Genomic DNA, 21,384 nt, shown 5'->3' on the forward strand with positions numbered 1-21,384 from the left:
TTCAACGTCAGCGCAGCAGCGTAAAATTTTGGGAGAGTCTGTTCAACATAAATGATGAACTAACCTAACTTTGTGTAAATAGAGCACAATATAGAAATATGTCCACATATGCAGTCGTGACTGACGCGGCTTTTTTCTGAATTTATACAAACACCATTTCATTTTATAGTAAATTAGTTTGGGCTGGTTTATGTTTATGAACAGACACCTACAGATCAATATAGTAAAGGAGCTCATTTGTGATCCTGAGTTTAAAGCCAGTTTTTATTAAACTTAAACTTGGAACTAAGTTGTAAATAAATCTGAAACTGAAACTTTGCTTGTGTGTAAAAAGTGATTTCAGAGCCACTCGGTTCTCCCTGATGGAAACTGTTTACCTTCAGTGTTTTGTGCTTATGATCATTTTAATAGACGTCAGCGTCACTAATTAATGACGTTCTATTAAAAGACTGGTTTACCAAGAGAGACACTGGAGGATTTTCACCTGAAATGAGTTCATGAAGCGAGTCTTGTTATAAAATGATAACAGGACATCAGAGCCATAATTACTCTTTTAGTACTTTTACTTTATACTTAAGTACATTTGAAGATAAATACTTTAGTACTTTTACTCAAGTGGAGGTCTAAAGGGAGGAACTTGTGTACTTTGTCCACCTCTGCCAGTAACCAACCAGTCACAAGGCTGGTCCCCTAACCTCTAGCCCACGACTGTCCCCATTGGCTGTTGTGTATTGCGCTTCATTTAAAAAGCAGCCTTCATAACTTCAACATGAAGGGTGGATAAATGTAAATGGTTTTCATGACATCATAAAAACAATAAATTCAAAATGAGCTGTTTTTGCAGCCTAGTTTTCATATATTTCATATGTACTCCACTGACTGGTAAGTGAACTGTTTGCTTTGACACCTTATTAATGTTTGCATGATAAGGGCTGTTTAATTCCAAGCAGGCCATTGGCACCATGTCATTAAGCAGCCTTGAAGATTTGGTACTAGAACTGTGCACATTTCTACAAGCCTGTTTAACTATAGGCCATGTTTACTCTGTAGGCAATACAAATGTCTATGCGATCATTATTTACGATTTCAATTGTTATTTTCCTTCTCGTTTCGTTAAAATACCCATAATCATAAAAAAAAACATTTCCATCAGTTTTTGTGAATAAAATTTGATGTAGTAAACAATAGCCCAGAAAAGGGTGGCCTGCCCACTCCAGGTAAGGGGAGAGGAGTATCTCGTGGTCTTGTTCACAAGTGATGGGAAGAGGGATGGTGAGATCCACCTTAAATTTGGTGCCACATTAAATGAAGTTCCACCTTAAATTTAGTGCTATCTTAATTGCAGTTCCCCCTGAAATCGTTAAATGTATGTTAAACGTAAAGCATCAGCTAGCAACGTCATTGGACTGTGGAGCAGTGGAACAGTGTTCTCTGGAGTGATGGAGCTCCATCCAACACCTTTAGTATGAGCCAGAGTGGAGTTTGTGATCCAGAACTGATCATCCAGCATCAGTAGCTGACATCACTAATGCTCTTGTGGCTGAATGCAATCAAATTCTCACAGCAATGTTCCCACATTTAGTGTAAAGCATTCCTAGAAGAGTAGAGGCTGTTTCTGCAGCAAAGCAGGACAAACACCCTATTGACACCATTGATTTGAGCAGAAACAGTGGATGAGCTGGTGTCTATGAACATCTGGATGTCAGACCAGCGCTGAGCCATTTAGCCCTGTTACAGTTTCATTACTGCCTCTGAGCTGCTGCTCTGAACTTACATGTTTGTGGAGCATTTCCATAGATAATAATGCTAATAATAATGCTCTGCCTTCACTGGACACAGCTCCAACATTATCCTCAGAACCCAGAAGGAAATATCTCATTATTTACTGTTCCAAATAAAAGCCTATTTTCTGAATAAATTAAAAAATCTTCATAATGATCAAAGGCTCAATCAATTAAAACAGATGATTTCATGTCATTTGGGTTCCTGCAAAGACTAGATAACCCTCCCCCAACACACACACACACACACACACACACAATCACACACACACACACACAATCTCACACAAACACACACACAATCACACACGCACATACACACACACACACACACTCTCACACACTCACACACACAATCACACACACACAGGCACACAGACACACCGACACACTCACACACACACACTCACACACACACACCTACACTCACACACACACACACACACACTTCTCACACATGCACACACACCTCTCAACAGTCATTGGGCAACATGCCAGAAACACCACCTCAACATCACTGAATGTGTTTGATTACTTCAAAAAATGATCGACCAACTTTTAACACTGAACTTCGGAGGTGTGTCTGCAGGTTCTTTGAGAAACTGAAAGCGAGCCTGCTGTAAAAAATCAAAGCTGTAATCAAAACAAACGATGGACACAATAAATACTGAAACAAAAACAATGCTGTACTTAGTTGGTGAGACTTTCTGGTTACCCCTTGTGTGGTGTTCAGGTCTGTGCGACCCGTTTTCAATGTTAACCAGAAGAAATAATGATGGGATTTATTATTATTTCAACATCAGATTCTTGGTCTTTGCTCATTTTCTTTGAAGAACATATAAAATAACCCATTTTCAGTGTCTTCATTCTGTTCACCCCCACACATTGTGTGTGAGAGGGTGGGCAACATGGATAAGCTGCTGACTGGCTACAGCTGCTAAAGGAGAAACTACACTGGCCACTTGTGATATTTTAAACATCTGGTATTTTTACATACATTTTTATGACTGTATTGATTTAAAACACAATAATATGGTGGGTCCACCAGACCACCGAGTGACACACACATTACAAATCAACACCACACAAGGGTTAATTACATTTTGTGAATCTGGAAAATGAATAACTTGAAATGAACAGTTTTGAATTTTGAAATTTAGAAATTTGGCTGTAAATAAAATACTAAATCATGAAGATTGGTTTCTAACTGTCACACACTACAATACGTCTTCTTACAGACTGTATTCTGTAGCCTCCACCACAGTAAATTCTATAAGAAAGGATGGGCGGCCAATAAACTCCTCCGTCAGTAGCTTATTAAATCATGGCAAAGGCTAAAATGGAAAGTGCAAATCAATCATGAAGGCCTAAAAAATGTTACGGCTATTTTCACCCCTTCGTTACAGCACTAAGTGAAAATGAGCAGGAGCTTCAGACCCTTTTTAGACAGGTACAGACTGCTGGAGTGACTCCATCATAACTGCTCTGCCATCCATTATTCACAACAGGCAGCTTATATTATTTATGGCTGTATTAGCATAATAATCTGCTCATTCCCCGGAGAAATTCCGAAGCAAGGCTGTGTACAACTAATTAAAAAGAATGATTGCAGATAACAGGATTAAGCCATGAATGATGTGTCTGGTTCAATGAGGCAATGACCTGTGAAGCGTTTGTCTTCTGAAAATGAGCTCGCATTGATATCGAGGGTTCCACTTTCATCAGTGACCCGTTGGTTGGACAGAGACATGCAGTGCAGCAGTGACTGTATCCTCTGAGACCCACTGGCCGGAATAACACCACAAAGGCAACACAGTCTTCCTTTATTAGGATGCAGAGTTTGCATAGGGGTCAAAAGAGCAAACACATTAGCCCGCCTACTTAAACCCTTAAAGATGATGGTTCTTCGAGGGTTCTTCAGTAAAGAAAATGGTTCTGTATAGAACCATGAACACTCAAAGAAGCCTCTGCGTTCTTTGCATCACGTAAGGGTTCTTCAGATTGATGGAGAATGTGCTGTAGATGGTTCCCTGTAGAACCTTTGTGAAAAGGGTTCTTACATTGTTACAGGCTTGACATCATAATGATGGAACCCTTTTTCTGAAAGCTTCTATACACAGCGTGATTCAAAAAGATTTATCCGATTTTAAAATGATTTATTTCACTTGTAAATCGTTACAGATCAATGCAGTGAACTGTAAATGGTTTAAATGAGCATAAAGTTTATTATGTAATTGTACAAGGTCTCAGTCTGAACCTCCTCCAGCTGTACGGACATCAACACCACAGTCAAACTCATCCCATACTGGATTAAGCGTGTCGGGCGTCGCTGCACTCACGGCTCTTTCAGTGTGATTTCGGAGATCATCCAGTGCTGTGGAACCAATGATGAACGCTCTGAGCTGTTGGAGCTTCACTGCCCATGAAAGTCACGCTGCACAGTTATGACGGATTCACTCTTATTGAAGTGGAGAACGCAGAACGCTTTCTGCTCAGGGGTCTCATCTCCTCTCAGACTGAAGGGAGCCAGTCAGAAACTCTATGACCCCCTCTTACAAGTGGATTGTGATTTGTTCCTCGGCGCCTCACAGTTGTAAAAATACTGCGCTTTGAAATCAGATTAATCTTTTTGAATCACCCTGTACTTTTATGGGCTGGATAGAATTGCACTGTGGGCCTGATCTGGCCCGGGGGGCCTTGTGTTTGACACAAGGGCTGTAGTCCATAGGGGCTCAGTCCTGTTCCTGGAGGTCTACCTCATCTGTTCATTGGTGTGTGTGAGTTCAGTATAGGGAGGACCAGAAATATGACGCATCAATTTTAAATGCTGCAGTACATTTTATCATTTTTCACATGCGCTTCATCCGATAACTGCAGAAAATCTGATTCTGTCAGTAATCTGGTCAACGCGTTTACATGCACATGAATAATCAGATAACGGGGAAACTCTGAGTCTGGAAAAGTAATCAGATTTCTGCTTTACAAAAAACCAGTAAACTTACAGAAGAAGACGTGACATAAACATAAAACTCAAACTAATATTTAAATCCTTTATTTCGTGTTTGGTTTCCTCTCCAAGTGTTGCTGCATCTCACAACATCCAGCATCTGGTCTCACACATGCACAAACTGAGAAATCTGAAAGAAATCAGAGTAAGAGCTCACATGCACTGAGAAATCGGATTACTGAGCTCACATCCTAGATCAGAGTATGGTGTTTACATGACCATTTGAATAATCGGATAATTGCAGAAATCCAATTGTGATAGGATTATTGAGTGCATGTAAGTGCACATTGAGTGCACACTCACTGTTATGCAGCCCAGCCACAGTACAAGACAGGCGTTCTAATAAAACAGCAGTGAGAGTGTACGCCTATCATTGACAGCCAATGTTTATAAAAGCTTAGGGGATTTCCAATCCAGGCAACCCGACCCTACACACATTTCTAAATATCTAGAATAATTCAGACAAGGAATAAAACAAGCCTCAATCAGCAGGCAACACAAAAGTGACAAAATACTGAAAACTTTATTTTTTTTGCAAAACATTTTGTACAATGTAAGGTCTGATCTGTAGGTCACAGACTTGGAGAGGCAAACAGAATATCAGGACTAATTTGTAATATTGTTGATCACCATTTCATTAGAAAACGTGCCATCTAACCAAAAACAACTGGCTGAATTACTGATGGAAAAGACGAATGTTACAAGAAAAAATAGAAACAATAAAATTATAATTGAAATAATGATATTGGGAATTCAGGCTTAACCATAAGGTAAAAAAAATGCAATATTAAATATCTATCAAATAAAAATTAAACAACTACGTCTACTGGAAATCACTTAAGAAAGAAAAAAGTCAAATATATACATTGCATTCAGTGGTGGAACATGTATTTGCTAGTTTAGACTCTAGTTTGCGGTTCTCTAATCTACAGTGGCGTTTTAACAGAGAAGACTTAAATGGTTGAAAATTTCAATCTTCAAGGTGACAATCATTAGCTTAGCTGTACATGTCGGATAAATCACCCATTCTATAAAAATACAGATTTGCTACAATAGGAAAGAAGGTTGCAGTTTCTTGATCAACCCGTTTTTACAAAGTAACACAGTTAAATAAATTAAAGCATCAGTAACGTCCCTGTTTGTGAGGCTGGTGGCTTAAATTAACAATAAAGGATTTATAATTAGGGACGATTTACATCCATTTTATAGTCGCCTACCTTTTAATACTTGATTCAAATCTGCCAATGTCACTTGTGTGAAGCACAACTCTACGTGTTGCAGACAGCTCTTTTTCTCCAACACCCCTGGCAGTGGTTTTAGGTTACAATTAAAGGTAGATATAACTTCCATGTCCTGCTAGGACTGTTTCAACACCACATTTTAGGTACATAAAAGAAGTGCAAATGCATATATTATATCGCTGCTGCTGCTGGAGCAAAAACCTCCCATCTCCAAAATGGTAACTTTACAGGAGAAGGAAAAAACTACTTTACTTTTCATTTAAAATCAGTGGAACCAGAATTTTTTCTAATTTAAATCTATTTTTTCCAAGTAATTTTGGGCCGTTACTTTTGGTTCATTCATCATGAAATTTACACACAACGTAAAAGAAAATGAGCTGATTACGCTGAAAACTGAAAAATGACAAAAAACAGACACAAGGTTTTGTTTCCAACAACAGCGCTATATTACATGCAACTGTATCATATATATTAGAGTAAAGCCTTCATTAAAACTGAGTGTTTGCCTTCCAGCAAGACTAAAATGGAGAAAGATTTCTTATTATTCTTTTGAAAAAGATTTAACAAAGATTCTCCTGCCTGGAACAAGGTGTTTGAATAGCTAGAACCAACGTAACCTTTTTCCAGAGCAGGAGAACAGAAACTGACAACAGACCTGAGGTAGCAAAGCCCAAATCTTACAAACTTTGGATTACATGTCTACCCATAGTGCATACCATGCCTAAAATGAATAAAGAAAAAAAAATCTGCATCAAAATATATACAAAAAATTAAGACAAAACCTACTAGTTAATTCTTTTGTTTTATCACAAAGCAATGGTCCTGAGAGAGCGCATAACTGCTTGTTCATACTATACAAATAATAATAAAAAAAGCATTTATATCCCATCATACATATTATACAAAAGCAGTATACCAAAACTGTATTCTTGCAAAATATTTTAAGAAATTTAAGGGAAAAAAAAGAAAAAAAAAAGCAAAGCATATGGTGTAATACTTCAAATATGTAAGAAGGTACTGTAAGAGATGATGCTATCAATGTATGGCAGAGACTGAGTAGAAAAAGATTTATGTACATTAATATACATATTCAGGAGAGCTTAAAACGGGGGCAGCTTTAGAAAACTGATGTTTTACAAAAGTATAATTTAGGATACTCCGAAAGTGATTTCATTAAAAACTATATTTTGTTCATTTTTATGACTCAAATAGCTGCCAAGCTGCTCAATGACATCAGCTTAATTTGTGCTTGTTATTTATTTATTTTTTGGATCCATTAAACTGTTGTTTTTTTTTTCTCCCAGAAATTTAGCATGCCACAAACGTCCATTACGATTCTCAGTATATCCCAGGGAAGATGCGGTAACGCACTGTTTTGCAGTATTCTCCCCACGCCAAGCCATACTTTTTCCTACACTGGTGCTCATCTCGTGCATTACGATGGACCAGCAGGAGAATCAAGTAGATGAGGTAAAAATAAGGAATCACATGATTGAAACCTACGGAAAAGCACAGAAACAGTATAAGAATACATCATTCTGAAACAGACAAAGGGCTTGTTCATATTTTTTTTGAATAAGCTCTGTAATCAGAATACGGCACAATCCTCAACACTCACCACATGATAAGGACCAGGCCAGAGCCATAATGAGGTCACCAAGGTAATTCGGATGACGGACAAAACCCCACAGGCCAGAGACGATGAGACTCTTTCCAGTTGCAGTCGGAATCGTTTTCAGATCTGAGCATATAAAAATCAAATTGACAGATTTATTTAAAAAATAAATAAATATCTAAATAAATAAAATCAAAACTCAAACCATTTTGACCACCCCCCTTTCTTTAGAGCCAAACAGAAGACACTTACGAGACAAAGCAGGATCTGATGGATTTCTTCTAAAGGCAAATTTCTGGGAATTGGCTTTCCGGAAAATGTAGTAACCAACAACTGATGGGATCATAAGAGAAACAGATTATTAAAGAATGTCTCAGAAACACCTTTGCATTCTCATACAAACATAACTGTGTGTGACCAAAAGAACCTCACTGACCGTTCATTATCATGATGGCTACAATCCAGAATGCAGAGAGGTCACTGGGATGACTGGCAAGGTAGTAAGCCTGGCAAGTGAATGTAAAAGGAACCCAGGCCAGATCTCCAAATGCCAGCATGAACCCAAAGCCGTCATGCACTATATCCATCATGGTTAGAAGTTTCTCCTGAAATGGAGTTTCACTGAACATTCAACAACCAAGCCTTTAACTCAGTAGTAATTATGAGCAATGGAGCAGGACATGTTGCTGCATAAAAAAGTTATTAATTTAATTTTCTATTTTAGAGCGACAAACAGAAACTTGTTCATGCGTTTGTTACAGAGATGATCACTGTAATGATCTTCTTATTGGACTTCCTAAGTAAACAATACATCCCTTACAAAATGCAGCAGCATCCTAACAAAAACAAAACTGAGAGATCAGATCAGTCTCGCTTTAAAAGAGCTGCACTGATTATCTGTATCATTCAGGATAGAGTTTAAAGCTCTGCAGGACCTTGAAGCTCTGCTTACATCACTGAGTGTCTGTCTGTTTCTGATCTTAGATCTGCTGATACTGACCTTCTACAAAATACAGAAAACATGGAGAGACTCTTTCAGTTATTCTGCTTCTAAACTGTGGAACTTCTAAAAGTTCAGCTTTTATTACAGTCAAGCACAGTGTCACTTAAGGAGCATCTAAATATGCATCTCTTTAACTCAGCATTTAATTAAACACCACAAGACAGAGTTTCATCTTCTAATTTGATGCGTCATTTTCTTATGATTCTAAATTAATACTTATAAATTCTTGTGTAACTGTTTATCATCTGTCTGTAAAGCACTTTGAGCTGCCACCAGCATGAAAAGTGCTATATAAATAAAAATGATTATTATTAATAATAACAACAATGATGGTACCTCATGCCAAAGGCCATCAGCAACCCAAAGCAGCTGGAAGCCGTTCACCAGGAGCATGGCTGGGGAGGGGGTGTCAAGATTCTTGTGTTTCATCTCAGCAAGTAACATGGCAAAGTTTATCACAACCTACAAAATAAACAAATAAATAAATTAATAAACAAACAAAACAGTGTGAAGTAGCTTTTAACAAGGGAAAGTAGTCAAAAAAAAAGAACAAAGAAAAACAAAAAGAGATTGTGTTCAGCCATTTAAATATTGCTGCTCTAGGAACAAAACTTTGATTCTCCAAAATGACTTTACAGGAGAAGGAAAAATATACTTTACTTTTAATGCAAGTCAATGAACCCCCCCATTCATCATGAAATTAGCATAGATTATAAAGGCCAGGAGGTATTTTCAAATTATGTCAAAAACTGGAAAACAACAAAAACATAGATACTAGGTTTTGTTCTGACCGCAAGCTACAAAATGATATGGTCAACCAGCAGAGGACACAACAGTGATATCAGTTTAGCAACGATTAAGTACATACATAATACAAAAAGTAACACACAACTACATGAAAAAACAAAAACAGTTTAGTTTTAACTGCTTACCCAACCAATCAGGCCTGGACGCATTTCGCAGAAGAATTTAATATCAAAGTCCTTGATTCGTGGGTTCAGCTCACGTCCCATGAAGAAATCATAAAACACATAACCTGTTCAAGAAAATGAGGAAACTTGAATTATTTTAACAAAAATCACTATTTACAGACTGACCTTTCAGCACTGTAGGATTTCCATACAGACACACTTACCAGAATTGCCAGCAGGGGCAAGATCATCAACAGCAGCCCAGCGGGAACGGATAAACAGGTAGACACTGAGAAGAATGGAGATGATCAGGGCAGAGGTGTAGAACTGCAGGAAATGGCCGTGGATGTAGCTGAGATCTACTTCGTTATACGAAGCAGCACCAACTGAAATCGCACTGAAGATCAGCGCATAAAAGCCTGACAGACAGAAGAAAGAACTTAACTTCCAGGAGTATCAGATAATTTAAGAACCCATTTACGAACAACTACTTCTATTAAATCTCACCTTTTATTTAAACAATTAACAGTAGGGTGGAATATTTAAAGAAACTGGGGAAAGCATTGAAAAATCAGACTGACTCACCATTGATCCTGTATTTTAATGTTTTCCCGTTCTTCAGGGGCATTCCTTCAACAACCTTAGGGGGGAGTTAATGAAGGAGAGAGAGAAAAAGAGAAAAGACTGAACTACACGTGACCCTGAGTGAGTCTGGAAAAACAAGAGAGAAAAAAAGAAACGGATAAACCTCAGCTACCTCATGTCTTTATTCTGTACGTTTTTGGGAAGTCTACTGACACATCGTACTTCTTAAAATCTTGTCTGGTACACGAAGAAAAGTATGCTGATGACCTCATAACCACGCTGCTATCATTTTGGTAGAAAATGTAGTTCATTCAGCAGTGATGTGGCAATTTGTAAAGAGATTAGCCATTATAAATAAAGCAAAGGCAGTAAAATCTGTTTTTTTTTTTTTTTGTTTAAAATCTAATTTTTACAGCAAACTAACCAATATGTTTGAGCGGATTGCCTTGATTTTATATGACTTGTTGCTGTAGTGATAAATAAAAGCTGAAATCTAAATGGCTCAGATTTCCCACTATGTTACTAGAACCTCATTCCAAATGGCATGGTAGCACAGTAAATAATTCATTAAAAAAAGTGCATTACCATTGGAAGTTTGCTCATTAGCGTAGTAGGTAAAGTACAGAAGTGTTAGGTTGAGGATGTGGCATTAGATCAGCCAGTGTAACACATTCAATGGTCTAGCAGCTACAGTGGCCAATTCAGTGCAAGTTTATTTGTTGATCTAGGATGCATTAATGCAACCTTTTTTTACAGCCAGGATTACTTCCAGTTTACACACTAACAGGGTAAAATTCATTTCCACTCCATACAAAAACTGCAGAAGTGAAGTCACAATGTTACAGTAGTGCACCACAATTTACACTGAGCTACAACAGCCACATCACTGTTGTTGGAAGAAAACCTCGTATCTCCGACATGGTCATTTTACAGAAGAAGGAAAAAACCTACTTTACTCTTAATGTAAGTCAATGGAACCAGACTCTCTGCATCACCACTGAATTTTGTACTCTTTAAAAAAAAAGCTTATTTTACAGGCAACTGACTGTCAACTAAATCATTCTTACACGATAAGCTTGGTACAATCGGTTAATGTCAGCCAGCACATTACGTTAGAGACCTCCTCCCAGACCACAATCAACTAACTTGCTATGCCCGAAATACATAACCCTGATGCAAAAATTGTCATGCAACTAAAAGAATTGTGCTCTTTGGCAGGTCGCTACTCTTATGAAGCTTAGACTGCTAATGGTAGGCTAGCTAGCACCTGTGGCCTGCGAGCCTACCATAAGCTAAAAGAGAGCTTAAACAAGGTTTATCAAATACAGTAAATACAAAAGATTCGGCTTCTAGCTAATTAGCTGCATCTAAACATCTACCAAATTCATACTACATATAGAAGTTCTTTTTTCTTTTGATGTTCACAAATATTACAGAAATTGCTGGCATGTTGGCAGTTGCAGCCGCAGTAAACATGGCTACACCACACATAAAGCATTTCAGCTCTGTTTAAGGTTAAATTAGAGCTTCCATCAACTTCCTATTCTCACCATTTGTTGTGACAACGCATGAAAACAAAAACATGGATGTTCCAGCCGAGTATGTGAGCATTACGTTACACTACTAAAACATTTTAACATCGCTTCTGCTGTAATTACATGGAGCGGATGTTAGTTTTACCCTACTAACATTTAAACCGTGTGAAAAAGGGTCCATTTGAGGTAAATCAATGCATTTATTGAGCCAAGATGATGGCATTTTGTTCACCTGCTTCTCTTTCAAAATTCATTCTATATTTAAGGCACCTTAATAAAACAAACACCATTTCAGGTGGAATGGAAAATGTGAATAAGAGCCTGGCGAATAAAAAACTTCAGCTTCATATTTATGTGTTTATTACTTATGATTATTATTTTTGTTATTAGTTTTTGTAAAATCTCACATATCAGAATTTTCTGAGAAGTGTGCAGGTTCTACGAAGTCAGCCCACCGATCTAGCTAACCCTTGTCTTTTCTGCTGGGTTTTCATCCATCTGCCGGGTTGCAGCAGCAACATCAGTGATGAGATGGGTCTACCAGAGCACAGGCAATCTAAAAATAGGACTACCAAGGTGACACTGCTGCTTTCTTAATGACCCAATCGAATATAAAATATTAAGCTCTTCACTTAGAAGAAAAATTTTGCACACAATCATTGGTGTTCATATCATAAATATACATAAATAATTTTTTTTAAATGTTATTACCTGCTTCTAAATGGTTCTCTAAGACCTAATCCAGATTTTTTTTACAACACCATTACATATCCAGAGACTACACGAATGTGCAAGACCTTCAGTGTACCATAAAAGGAATCTGTGACCTTGTGAACTTTTCAGGAGGTGAAAAGATCATTTATGTATAAAAGGTTCTAAACAGGTTCTCAAACGGCCAATAAAGAACTTTAACAAATGTTTCCCCAAGAACTTGCAGGATCAGCCAGAGCAAAGCAGCCAGAAAAAGACAATTTTCAAAACTGGTCTGACTCAAGAGGCTGCAGAACAAAATCTCCTATCACACAGCTCTCTTTACAGCTTGTAGCCCATTCCTGATGAGTAATCTAATTTAGCCCACCCTGCTGAAGCTTATCAGCGATACAGAAATAAGAGGCAGTGGGTAGAGTAGTCATGTGCCTGGGCTCCAGGTCACGAGACTCATGTGATTGGAAATACCTTGCCGATAGGGAGAAGAGAGAGAACAGCCTGGAAGAGCAGCCAGAGGAGCACAATGCCAAAGACCTGGCAGTCCCAGAGAGAATGAAGCGGAGGGGGTGTGAGGGGGAAGTTGAGTAGACTAGCATCCTCTTGGGCACAGAGTATAAGCAAGGCCAGTACCATCACAGGCAGAAACAGCAGCCAAAACAACACACCTAGAATGAGACAAAAGTGAGCAAAAATCTTGAAATACATCTACAAAAGAGCTCAAAGTCTAACTTCTTCTAAGGGGTTTCTTAACCTGATATTCATGCAAAAGTGTGACAATGACGACAATGCGCAGGCCTCTTACCAAACCTCCCTCCAAACTCCAGCTCTGTAGTTTTGACGGCTTCCCGTGGCGTGGCCTGCGGCAAAATTGCCTCCAACTTTTTCTCCAGCTCTGCGGGTCGGCCGTCACCCTGGTCCTTCCTGCGGCGAAGGTTGTAACGGCTACCTACCTGGTTCTCCGATTCTTCCTCAGTCTTCTACAAGAAAACAAACAATAATGTGTCACATTCATAAAACAAACAAAACTTTTTTGTACAGCAATCAATTTAAGCAGTGCAAGCTCTTCCTGTCGTTCTCAGGGTCCCTTTATCAAAGCTAAATAAACTACATTATTCTTAGGCTAAGATGGACTTTTGAGTGTATAAGAGAACAATCTGTAATCCTACTTCTCAAGAAAGCACCTTATTTCATCAAGAACAAAAAGAAAAATATTATGTAATTTGCAGTACCTCTCACACATGAATGTGATTAAGTAATCAAGTAGTCCAGTTTAGATTCAAATTCAAAAGAGTGCACATTATATTGTACTTTTATAAAGAAATATGAAAACGCTACAAAGCTTTTTCTGAATCACATTAAAAACATTAACCATATTAAAAAGACATGATAGAAAATATGTGTCTGGGTGCTTTTATAAAATCAGATGTAGCTGTCCACTTACACATGCTTGCACAAATACGATTTCCCATTTGACAATAAAATCATAAAAGTATTTTAAGGAGAGTAAAGAAAACTGTCACACAGCCATGACTTTCATAGATACACAAAGTATCCTCACCTCATTGACTTTGTTAGCTGTATCATTTTCTTCTTTCTTTTCCTCTTTCTTTTCATGCCTATTGTTGCTATTGTTCTCAAGAGGCACAGCCTGAAACAATTGGGGGCACATGAAGCACACATGTGAGGGAAACACAGATGGTGAATTGAAGGTGACAACATTTTTATGGTTCACCAAGAATGAGCCAAACAAGATTAAGGATTTAAAAAGGAGAAAAATAATATGAACGAATGAATGAATGAATAAATTTAAACAAACACACACTTGACGGTTGATCCAAGACTCTTGTGGACTGGGTGGAAAATGGCTAAACTGATACTTTATAATAATGTTACTGAACTGTTATAAACTGTTAATAACAACTGTACAAACAACAGGTGATGGTATTTTAGGTCCATGCTCTGTTCTGTGTGAAAGACACAGATTAAAATGAACACATCCTCTGTGTCACTAAATATTGTTTGCCTCAACAAAATCACTGAACTGGTTTTTCTGCACCTCAGCTGTTCCCACCCTGCATTCATAGCAAGAATGATCTCAAATCAAAGTAACTAAAATCTGACCGTACTTATAAGAGAACAAAGATATGTCAAGTATTTTCTCTCTCTCTCCAATGCACACTTTCACAAAGGAAATAAAAAAAAAAAACACCAGTATATTCAGAAATGAGAGCGTGTCCTTACCACAGGTGTGAGGCGCACTTCTAGCACCTCTTTAAACTTCTCCTTGCGCACTTCTGTAGTGCGAGAGGAGGAGCGACGTACTGTCCTGGCCGGTGAACGTGAGCGACTTCGGCGAGTACGGGCCGGCGAGCGAGAACGAGAACGAGAACGAGAGCGGCCCTGCTTGAAGCCGGTCAGACTCTGCAAAGACAGGACAACCCTCAATGTGAAAAACTCGTAGTTACATGTACTTATACTATATAAATTACAAGTTAAGAGCACAACTACCACTACTACTAGTTCACATGGGCATTTCACACAACATAAAAAGGCATGCTGAGCATGGAAGTGGTATTTACCTTGATATCTCCATCTTTCAGCTCCAGCTCTGTGCCGTCTTTGTAGATGACAGTGTAGAGCTGAGTCTTGGGATCGAACCTTAGCACTTTGACTTCATAATAGAGGTTACTGCCAGGCCAGCGGCCCATAACAGTATCCCCAGGCTGAAACCTGACAGCTGGCATCTTTTACCTACAGTTCAATACAGGACATAAACAAAAACATCTGGAATATATTGATTTTCCATATAGGCAACACACCTGCCTAGACATTATCATCACAATTAACCAAGAGCTCCAATAAACATGTTAAACAACCGCGACTATGAACCCACTACATAAAACATGTCACCTTTGGCTCTTACATCACATTTTATACGTGCTTCTTATTCAATTTAATCACTTCATACAACAGAGAAAAATGACCTCATGACGGAAAAGTATGGCGAACCACAGACACACATGGCTTGATGACAATGAAGCTGTGATGTCAGCAGCGGCTGTCTCAGAAGTGCTGACAGGCCTGTCCCCACTGGGCTGAATTACCGCGAGTACTTTCACACTCTAGTCTCTGCACATGCCCTTTTGTTGCCCCCTCAATAGCCTTTGTAAAAGGGATTCTGGTACCAGACAGGTAATAGCTACTTCTAGTCTTCTTTTATTTAAAAAAAAAACTATGATTTCTTACCTACACCTCTAACACAGTGTTTCCCAATGCATGGATGCTTTGTAAGCATACCAAGGTTTGTGTGCTCCATGGCCAACACTATAACAAAACATGCACTTTACACCAATAACCCTCATTTTACACAAACAAAAGTGTGTAAAATACAAAACCTTAACAAGATACTCATACATAAATGTGCTCAGCCAACAAATTAAACACCTTTACAGGGACAGGCGGCTTCAATCATATCAAAAACTTTCATAAAGCTCAAATTAAACCCAGATGAGAAAGGGAGTAGCCACGACCAAAGTCTGCATCTAATCTTACAAAAACATTCCATAGATTCCTCACTGAACAGAGACGAACCCAAAGATCTGAGTTTTAGTCCAGTCCTTGCCTGGCTTCTACACGGCTCCAGGGTGCAAAGTGAACGCAAACATCTAAGTCAAAGATCCAGTGTTGGGGACTATAGATGGGGCGGGGCACCCATTACAGACCCCCAACACCCCCCACTCCCAACAAAAAACCTTCATTGGGCAAATCAGAAACTTCAAAGACAGCAGCTAACCGAGCGTTTTAACATAGGAAACAGACTGAAAACAATTCCTTTAAATCGCTCAGTCTATGAAACACATCCTATGAAACCTGCAGCCAAAACAGGACACCGAGTTATACTGAAACTGCGCCAATGCTGCAACAAATGTAAAGGAAGTCAGCACGGTTGATTAAAAATTATAGGTTTTAGTAGTATATTTTTATTGGGCTTGCTTGGAATTTCGACTACAATTGCGAACTGCGTCCAATTAATAAGAAAACCAAGGCAATTCATACATATAACGCTACCAAGAGAAGACACTGCTCCTTTAACAAGAGCTTCAAGTGACAATCTCAATGGAGGGAAAACGTCATGTATTCAAACAGGGCGAGTAACGTTATCAGGCTACGCGTGACGTTCACCGTAACTCTATACTCACCACAGTTATAATAAAACACACTGGAATAATTTCACTCACGTTTCTTTTAAACCTAATGGACATTACCGGCAGCAAAAAGCCACAAATGACAGGCACTGCGGCAATAACGGACAACGTTAGAAGTTAGCCAGCTAGCTAACTACAGCCAACTTTCACCGCCTAACACAGGCTATAGAAGTCTAACCGCGACTCTCTACCAGATGGGAACGAATCATCGATCAACGTTAGCGAACTAACTTAAAACCACAAAAGCCGCATGAAAGCTGGGCGTCAAATAACTTCACCCGACACACCTGAGAGATTCAGCGGAGAAGAGGCGCGAGAACAAGCCGAGCTAACGTTAAAGCGAAACCAGTTAACGGTGAATAACAGCTGGGTTTAAATTTAGTAGCGCTAAATAAGGGCGTTGCGCTGCATACGGCGCTGGACATTAACTTACTGCAGATTTAGCGAATAAAACTCATCTTACAGACTACTGAGCGCTAATCAAACTGAACGAAGCGGGTAGGTTTCCTGTGACAAGCGGGTTAGCAGAGCTGAAGCTAACCGAAACAGCGGGCACCCACCGCGGCGGGTTACGTGAAGTTAGCGGGACCGAACCTCAACAACTTCACTGTTAGCGTGATAAAAGTTCAAAAACAGGTACTGCGTCTGGCCCCAGACAGACAGCACACAACCCGGTTATTAAAATGATGGAAACATACGCGCTTTTCCAGTTTTAACGTAGGTAAGCCAAGAGTTGAACATCTGCGAAACAGCTCTCGGTGTAACATTAGCTTAGCGCGGCTCTCGAAGCGGACAGACCGACTGACTGTGGTCCAAGTACCGTTAACTCAGTTTCTCAACAAAGACTTCCACATTTAACACAAAAGAAGAGTCACTGAAACCATAAACGTGGTGTTTCCTACCTGGTGGTGAAAAAAGGCACGCGTTTAGTACGTAAACCAGGCTCGGCTCGCTTTAAGTTCATAAAAAATAAATATATATTTGAAAAATACCGTCCCGGCGCAGCGCCCGTTCCTCCCTCTCTGAACACGCCACCTACCAGCGTCAATGATGGCGCGAAGCTCGGCGATTGGCTCCCGGCCTTCTGTTTTTGAACGGCCCCGCGTTGTGATTGGACGACGGCGGATTTTAAATGGTCGTTGAGTGGGACGAGCCAATCAGCGCTCTCCTCGCAGATCTGCCTCTGGTTGTAGTTATGTCAGTTTTGTGCTTTACAAAATGGAGTCCGCGCTCCCTCAGCGGACAGGAGAGCTCGATATGAGAGGAGAGACGGGTGAAAAAGAGGGGAGACGGGGAGAAAGCGACTAGAAGACTTAACGCTTTCTTTCTCTCTGCAACGTGAAAAGATTCTATAATCTGTGACGATTCACATTTGGGCCTTTTTTCTACGAAACGGTCGTGTTTTTTAATAAAACCCCCCAAAGCTTAAGCAGTAGCGCTGCTGCGAGTCTTCTGCCTGTTAGCGGTGGAGTGAAGTGTCATGTACGACGGCGAAAGGCTGTCGGTCGTAGTAAGACTTCGTAATGTAGAAGCTGGTGCTTTCTAACAGCAGTGCAGGTCACAGTATTATGGTAGTTGTGTTTGACTTGCCAGTGTATTAATGCAACAATGTTCAGTGTTTTTTTATTTTTAAATATAATTTATCACCTACTTTTTGTTTTTGATAAATTGTCGTCGAAGCTTTCCTACTACTATACTATAAAATCTAGCTTTATTTTTTACTTTTATTATTTCATTTCCTTTTTTTTTCACACTTTGGTAACCAGACTTTATTTCTAGGTTTTCATCATTAGATAACTGAGAAGACTATGTGCACCCATTGGGCGCCATGTGCTTTATTCCTGGGTGTAAATGCAAAATAAATAGAGAAATAAATAAATAAAAAATGAAGTGCTGTGTTATAGCTTGGTTATGTGCTGATACGCGCATTTAATATCACGATAATAACCTTTTATCACGGTTTACGATATCTTCACTATTGTTTTACGGTAAAAAAAAAATACAAACGTGTGCAAGATAGTGTTTATGTGTTATCTGACATATTCTGAAAGCCGTTTTCAATAGTGTTGGGCAATTTCTGTATATTGCTGCTGTCGGAAACAAAACCTTGTATTCAAATTTTTTCAGTTTTTGACATAATTTGAAAATACCTGTTTTTCTTTACGTTGGGTGTAAATTTGTACATGACAAACTAATCCAGGTAGAATAGTACTTTAGTCAGCAAAGGCATTTCAGCTTAAATTGTTCTAATCTCAGTAGATACATAAATCTATATGATATAAAGTTGAAAAATTTAGAACAATGAATGACACAATTTAGAACAACACATATTACTTAGTTTAGGGGGACTTTAGTCTGCCAAGTATAATAATATAAATAACACTGCTGTCGGAACCAAACCTTGTATCTCCATTTTTGTCGTTTTTCAGTTTTTGGCATAATTTGAAAATATCTGTTGGCATTTACATTGTATTAAAATTTCATGATGAATGGACCTAAAGAAATGACCCAAAATGACTTGGAAAAAATTCTGGTTCCATTGACTTACATTAAAAGTACAGTATGTTTTTCCTTCTCCTGTAAAGTTAACGTTTTGGAGATACAAGTTTTTGTTCTGACAGCAGCGATATGAAGATCTTGCCTGATGGGATTTTTGATATCCCCTGGTTTTTATTCATTTATTTTGGAGGGGGAACCTGTTGGTTAGACCACATTTAGTATGAAAAGACAGAACTGGGAGTTTTACTGGGAGCTGTGAAGGTGCTCAGGACAATAGCGCACTAAGCTGTACACACATTAAAGTGCCCATATGATGGAAAATGCTGTTTATTTTCTTAGGAAATATGCAAGTTTAACATAGTACGTGTGTACCATTCACTCTGCAGGCCGTATACAGTCCATATATGGAAGCTGATCTTAAAACAGCCCATTTTGAATTCATTGTTTTTGTGATGTCACGAAAAACTAGTGCACATGAATCCGCCTGTTGGCTGGAGTAGTTTAGCTCCACCCACTCACGCCTCGGTTTTGAGGAGTGTTTCAGGCCTCACTGATTTTGAATGAGGCACAATGTGAGCCAGTCAGAGTCAAAGGTCTTTTACATGCATTACTTCTAAAGCCACTGTAAAACAGCCTGCTGGAATATAGGGCATAAACAGAGGTTGCAGAAAGGTCATGTAACAATGAATTATTACTGTTTCTGGTACACAAACCCACAAATATGTTATAAGTGAACCTTTGGAACTAAAGAAGACAAGAAAAAATGTAAGATAGGGGCATTTACATAAAACATGGGACAGCGTAGTGGGAGCTAGTGACACTAATAGCAGCCCTACATAAAATTCTCTGGTGAAACTGCAACTGCAGGTGCCCATGATAACTATATTACATTCAATATCAGTGTATACATCATGACCGAATATCACCACACATCAAGTTATAGTCACACAATCTAAAAATGTGAAAGCAGATAAAATTGAAGATTTCTGAAAGCACGTTTGCTTACGTCCAATTAATGCTCTATACATCTGTCCCACTACTAAATAAAAACTCAGTCACTTTTACTGTCCAAGTTGACCAAATGTCACAGTCCAGTCATTGCACATGACCTAAAAACTGCAGTCTCACTCTCAGACACTTGCTATAAATCTCATCCACCAACCATCATGTACATGAGGTAATGAAGCAAAAGCAGTCTCGGCTTCCTGTCTTGCAAGAGTTGCACTTTTAGCAAGCTGCATTGACCTCAAGTGAAACAGAAATAGAAGAGAAATCTACATGTAACCCACTTTACCAGGAGCAAGTCACACAGATCTATGAGGAATATTGCTAGACTGCTGCATTTGCAGCTTTACTGGAGAAGAACGGCCCAAGTTTGAACAGAAAGACAAGTGGAGGGAGTGTCTTCAGTGAAGCGTAGCTGTAAGATCTTGTGCACTGCAACTGTTGCAGCCAAGTCCAGCCTCCTTCCTGTTTGCCTCATTTGAACTGCGGCTGCAAAAGGCGACAGAAAAAGATGAGCAGATGATGAGGCGTGAAAGGAAGGTGATGTCATGCACTGCAAGGTTCATGTGAAGAGCAGCATACAGGAGGCAAGTGGAGCTTTCAACGGCATATGATAGAAATTATGCTTAAAATGGATCATGTCAGAATTTCCATGCATCTTATTCAAAACCTGCTTGCTTCACCATCCTCTCTTTAACCTCTTACTGACCAGGGTATATTTTGGTTTGTCCATCTGAATTTACAAGATCACAGTGGTGGACAGTAACTAAGTAAATGTAATTAGTTACTGTACTTTAGTTTTTTTTTCGTGTATCTGTACTGAAGTTTTTCCATTCTGGGTGACTTTTTACTTTCACTCCACTACATTTCAAAGTCTAATATCTGACTTTTTCCTCCTACATTTTGAGAAATCTGTCGTTCCTTTTGGTTTCTGTGTGTATAAAAATGTAACGTCAAAAATGAAAGAAGCGCAAAGCAAGAGCACCAATCAGGGCACAGCGGTCACTTTGTTTAGAGCTTGTTTTGACCTGTTGGTCATACCGACCCAGTGCAGCACACGGTTCAACGTCAGAGCAGCAGCGTAAAATTTTGGGAGAGTCTGTTCAACATAAATGATGAACTAACCTAACTTTGTGTAAATAGAGCACAATATAGAAATATGTCCACATATGCAGTCGTGACTGACGCGGCTTTTTTCTGAATTTATACAAACACCATTTGATTTTATAGTAAATTAGTTTGGGCTGGTTTATGTTTATGAACAGAGACCTACAGATCAATATAGTAAA

General features: G+C 39.0%; 1 protein-coding gene across 2 annotated transcripts; it reads right to left on the reverse strand.

Moving 5' to 3' along the window:
• Positions 1 to 5,292: 5,292 nt before the first annotated feature.
• On the reverse strand, positions 5,293 to 17,625 carry lbr (lamin B receptor). Of its 2 annotated transcripts, none has more exons than XM_017719903.2 (14): positions 17,494 to 17,625; positions 14,966 to 15,137; positions 14,628 to 14,807; positions 13,945 to 14,034; positions 13,189 to 13,363; positions 12,855 to 13,051; positions 10,144 to 10,198; positions 9,783 to 9,977; positions 9,580 to 9,683; positions 8,984 to 9,109; positions 8,081 to 8,249; positions 7,897 to 7,977; positions 7,648 to 7,770; positions 5,293 to 7,528 (listed from the first exon to the last, which is right to left on the reverse strand). In XM_017719903.2, the coding sequence occupies exons 2-14, from the start codon at positions 15,128 to 15,130 to the stop codon at positions 7,368 to 7,370; spliced, it is 1,821 nt and encodes a 606-aa protein (XP_017575392.2). In that variant the 5' UTR covers positions 15,131 to 15,137; positions 17,494 to 17,625; the 3' UTR covers positions 5,293 to 7,367. The 2 variants fall into 2 exon arrangements, with proteins under 2 accessions (XP_017575392.2, XP_017575394.2); XM_017719905.2 differs by having other exon boundaries at positions 17,584 to 17,602.
• Positions 17,626 to 21,384: the final 3,759 nt, after the last annotated feature.

The sequence above is a fragment of the Pygocentrus nattereri genome, chromosome 4 (genome assembly GCF_015220715.1).
Source record: "Pygocentrus nattereri isolate fPygNat1 chromosome 4, fPygNat1.pri, whole genome shotgun sequence".
In the NCBI taxonomy this organism is placed as follows: Eukaryota; Metazoa; Chordata; class Actinopteri; order Characiformes; family Serrasalmidae; genus Pygocentrus; species Pygocentrus nattereri.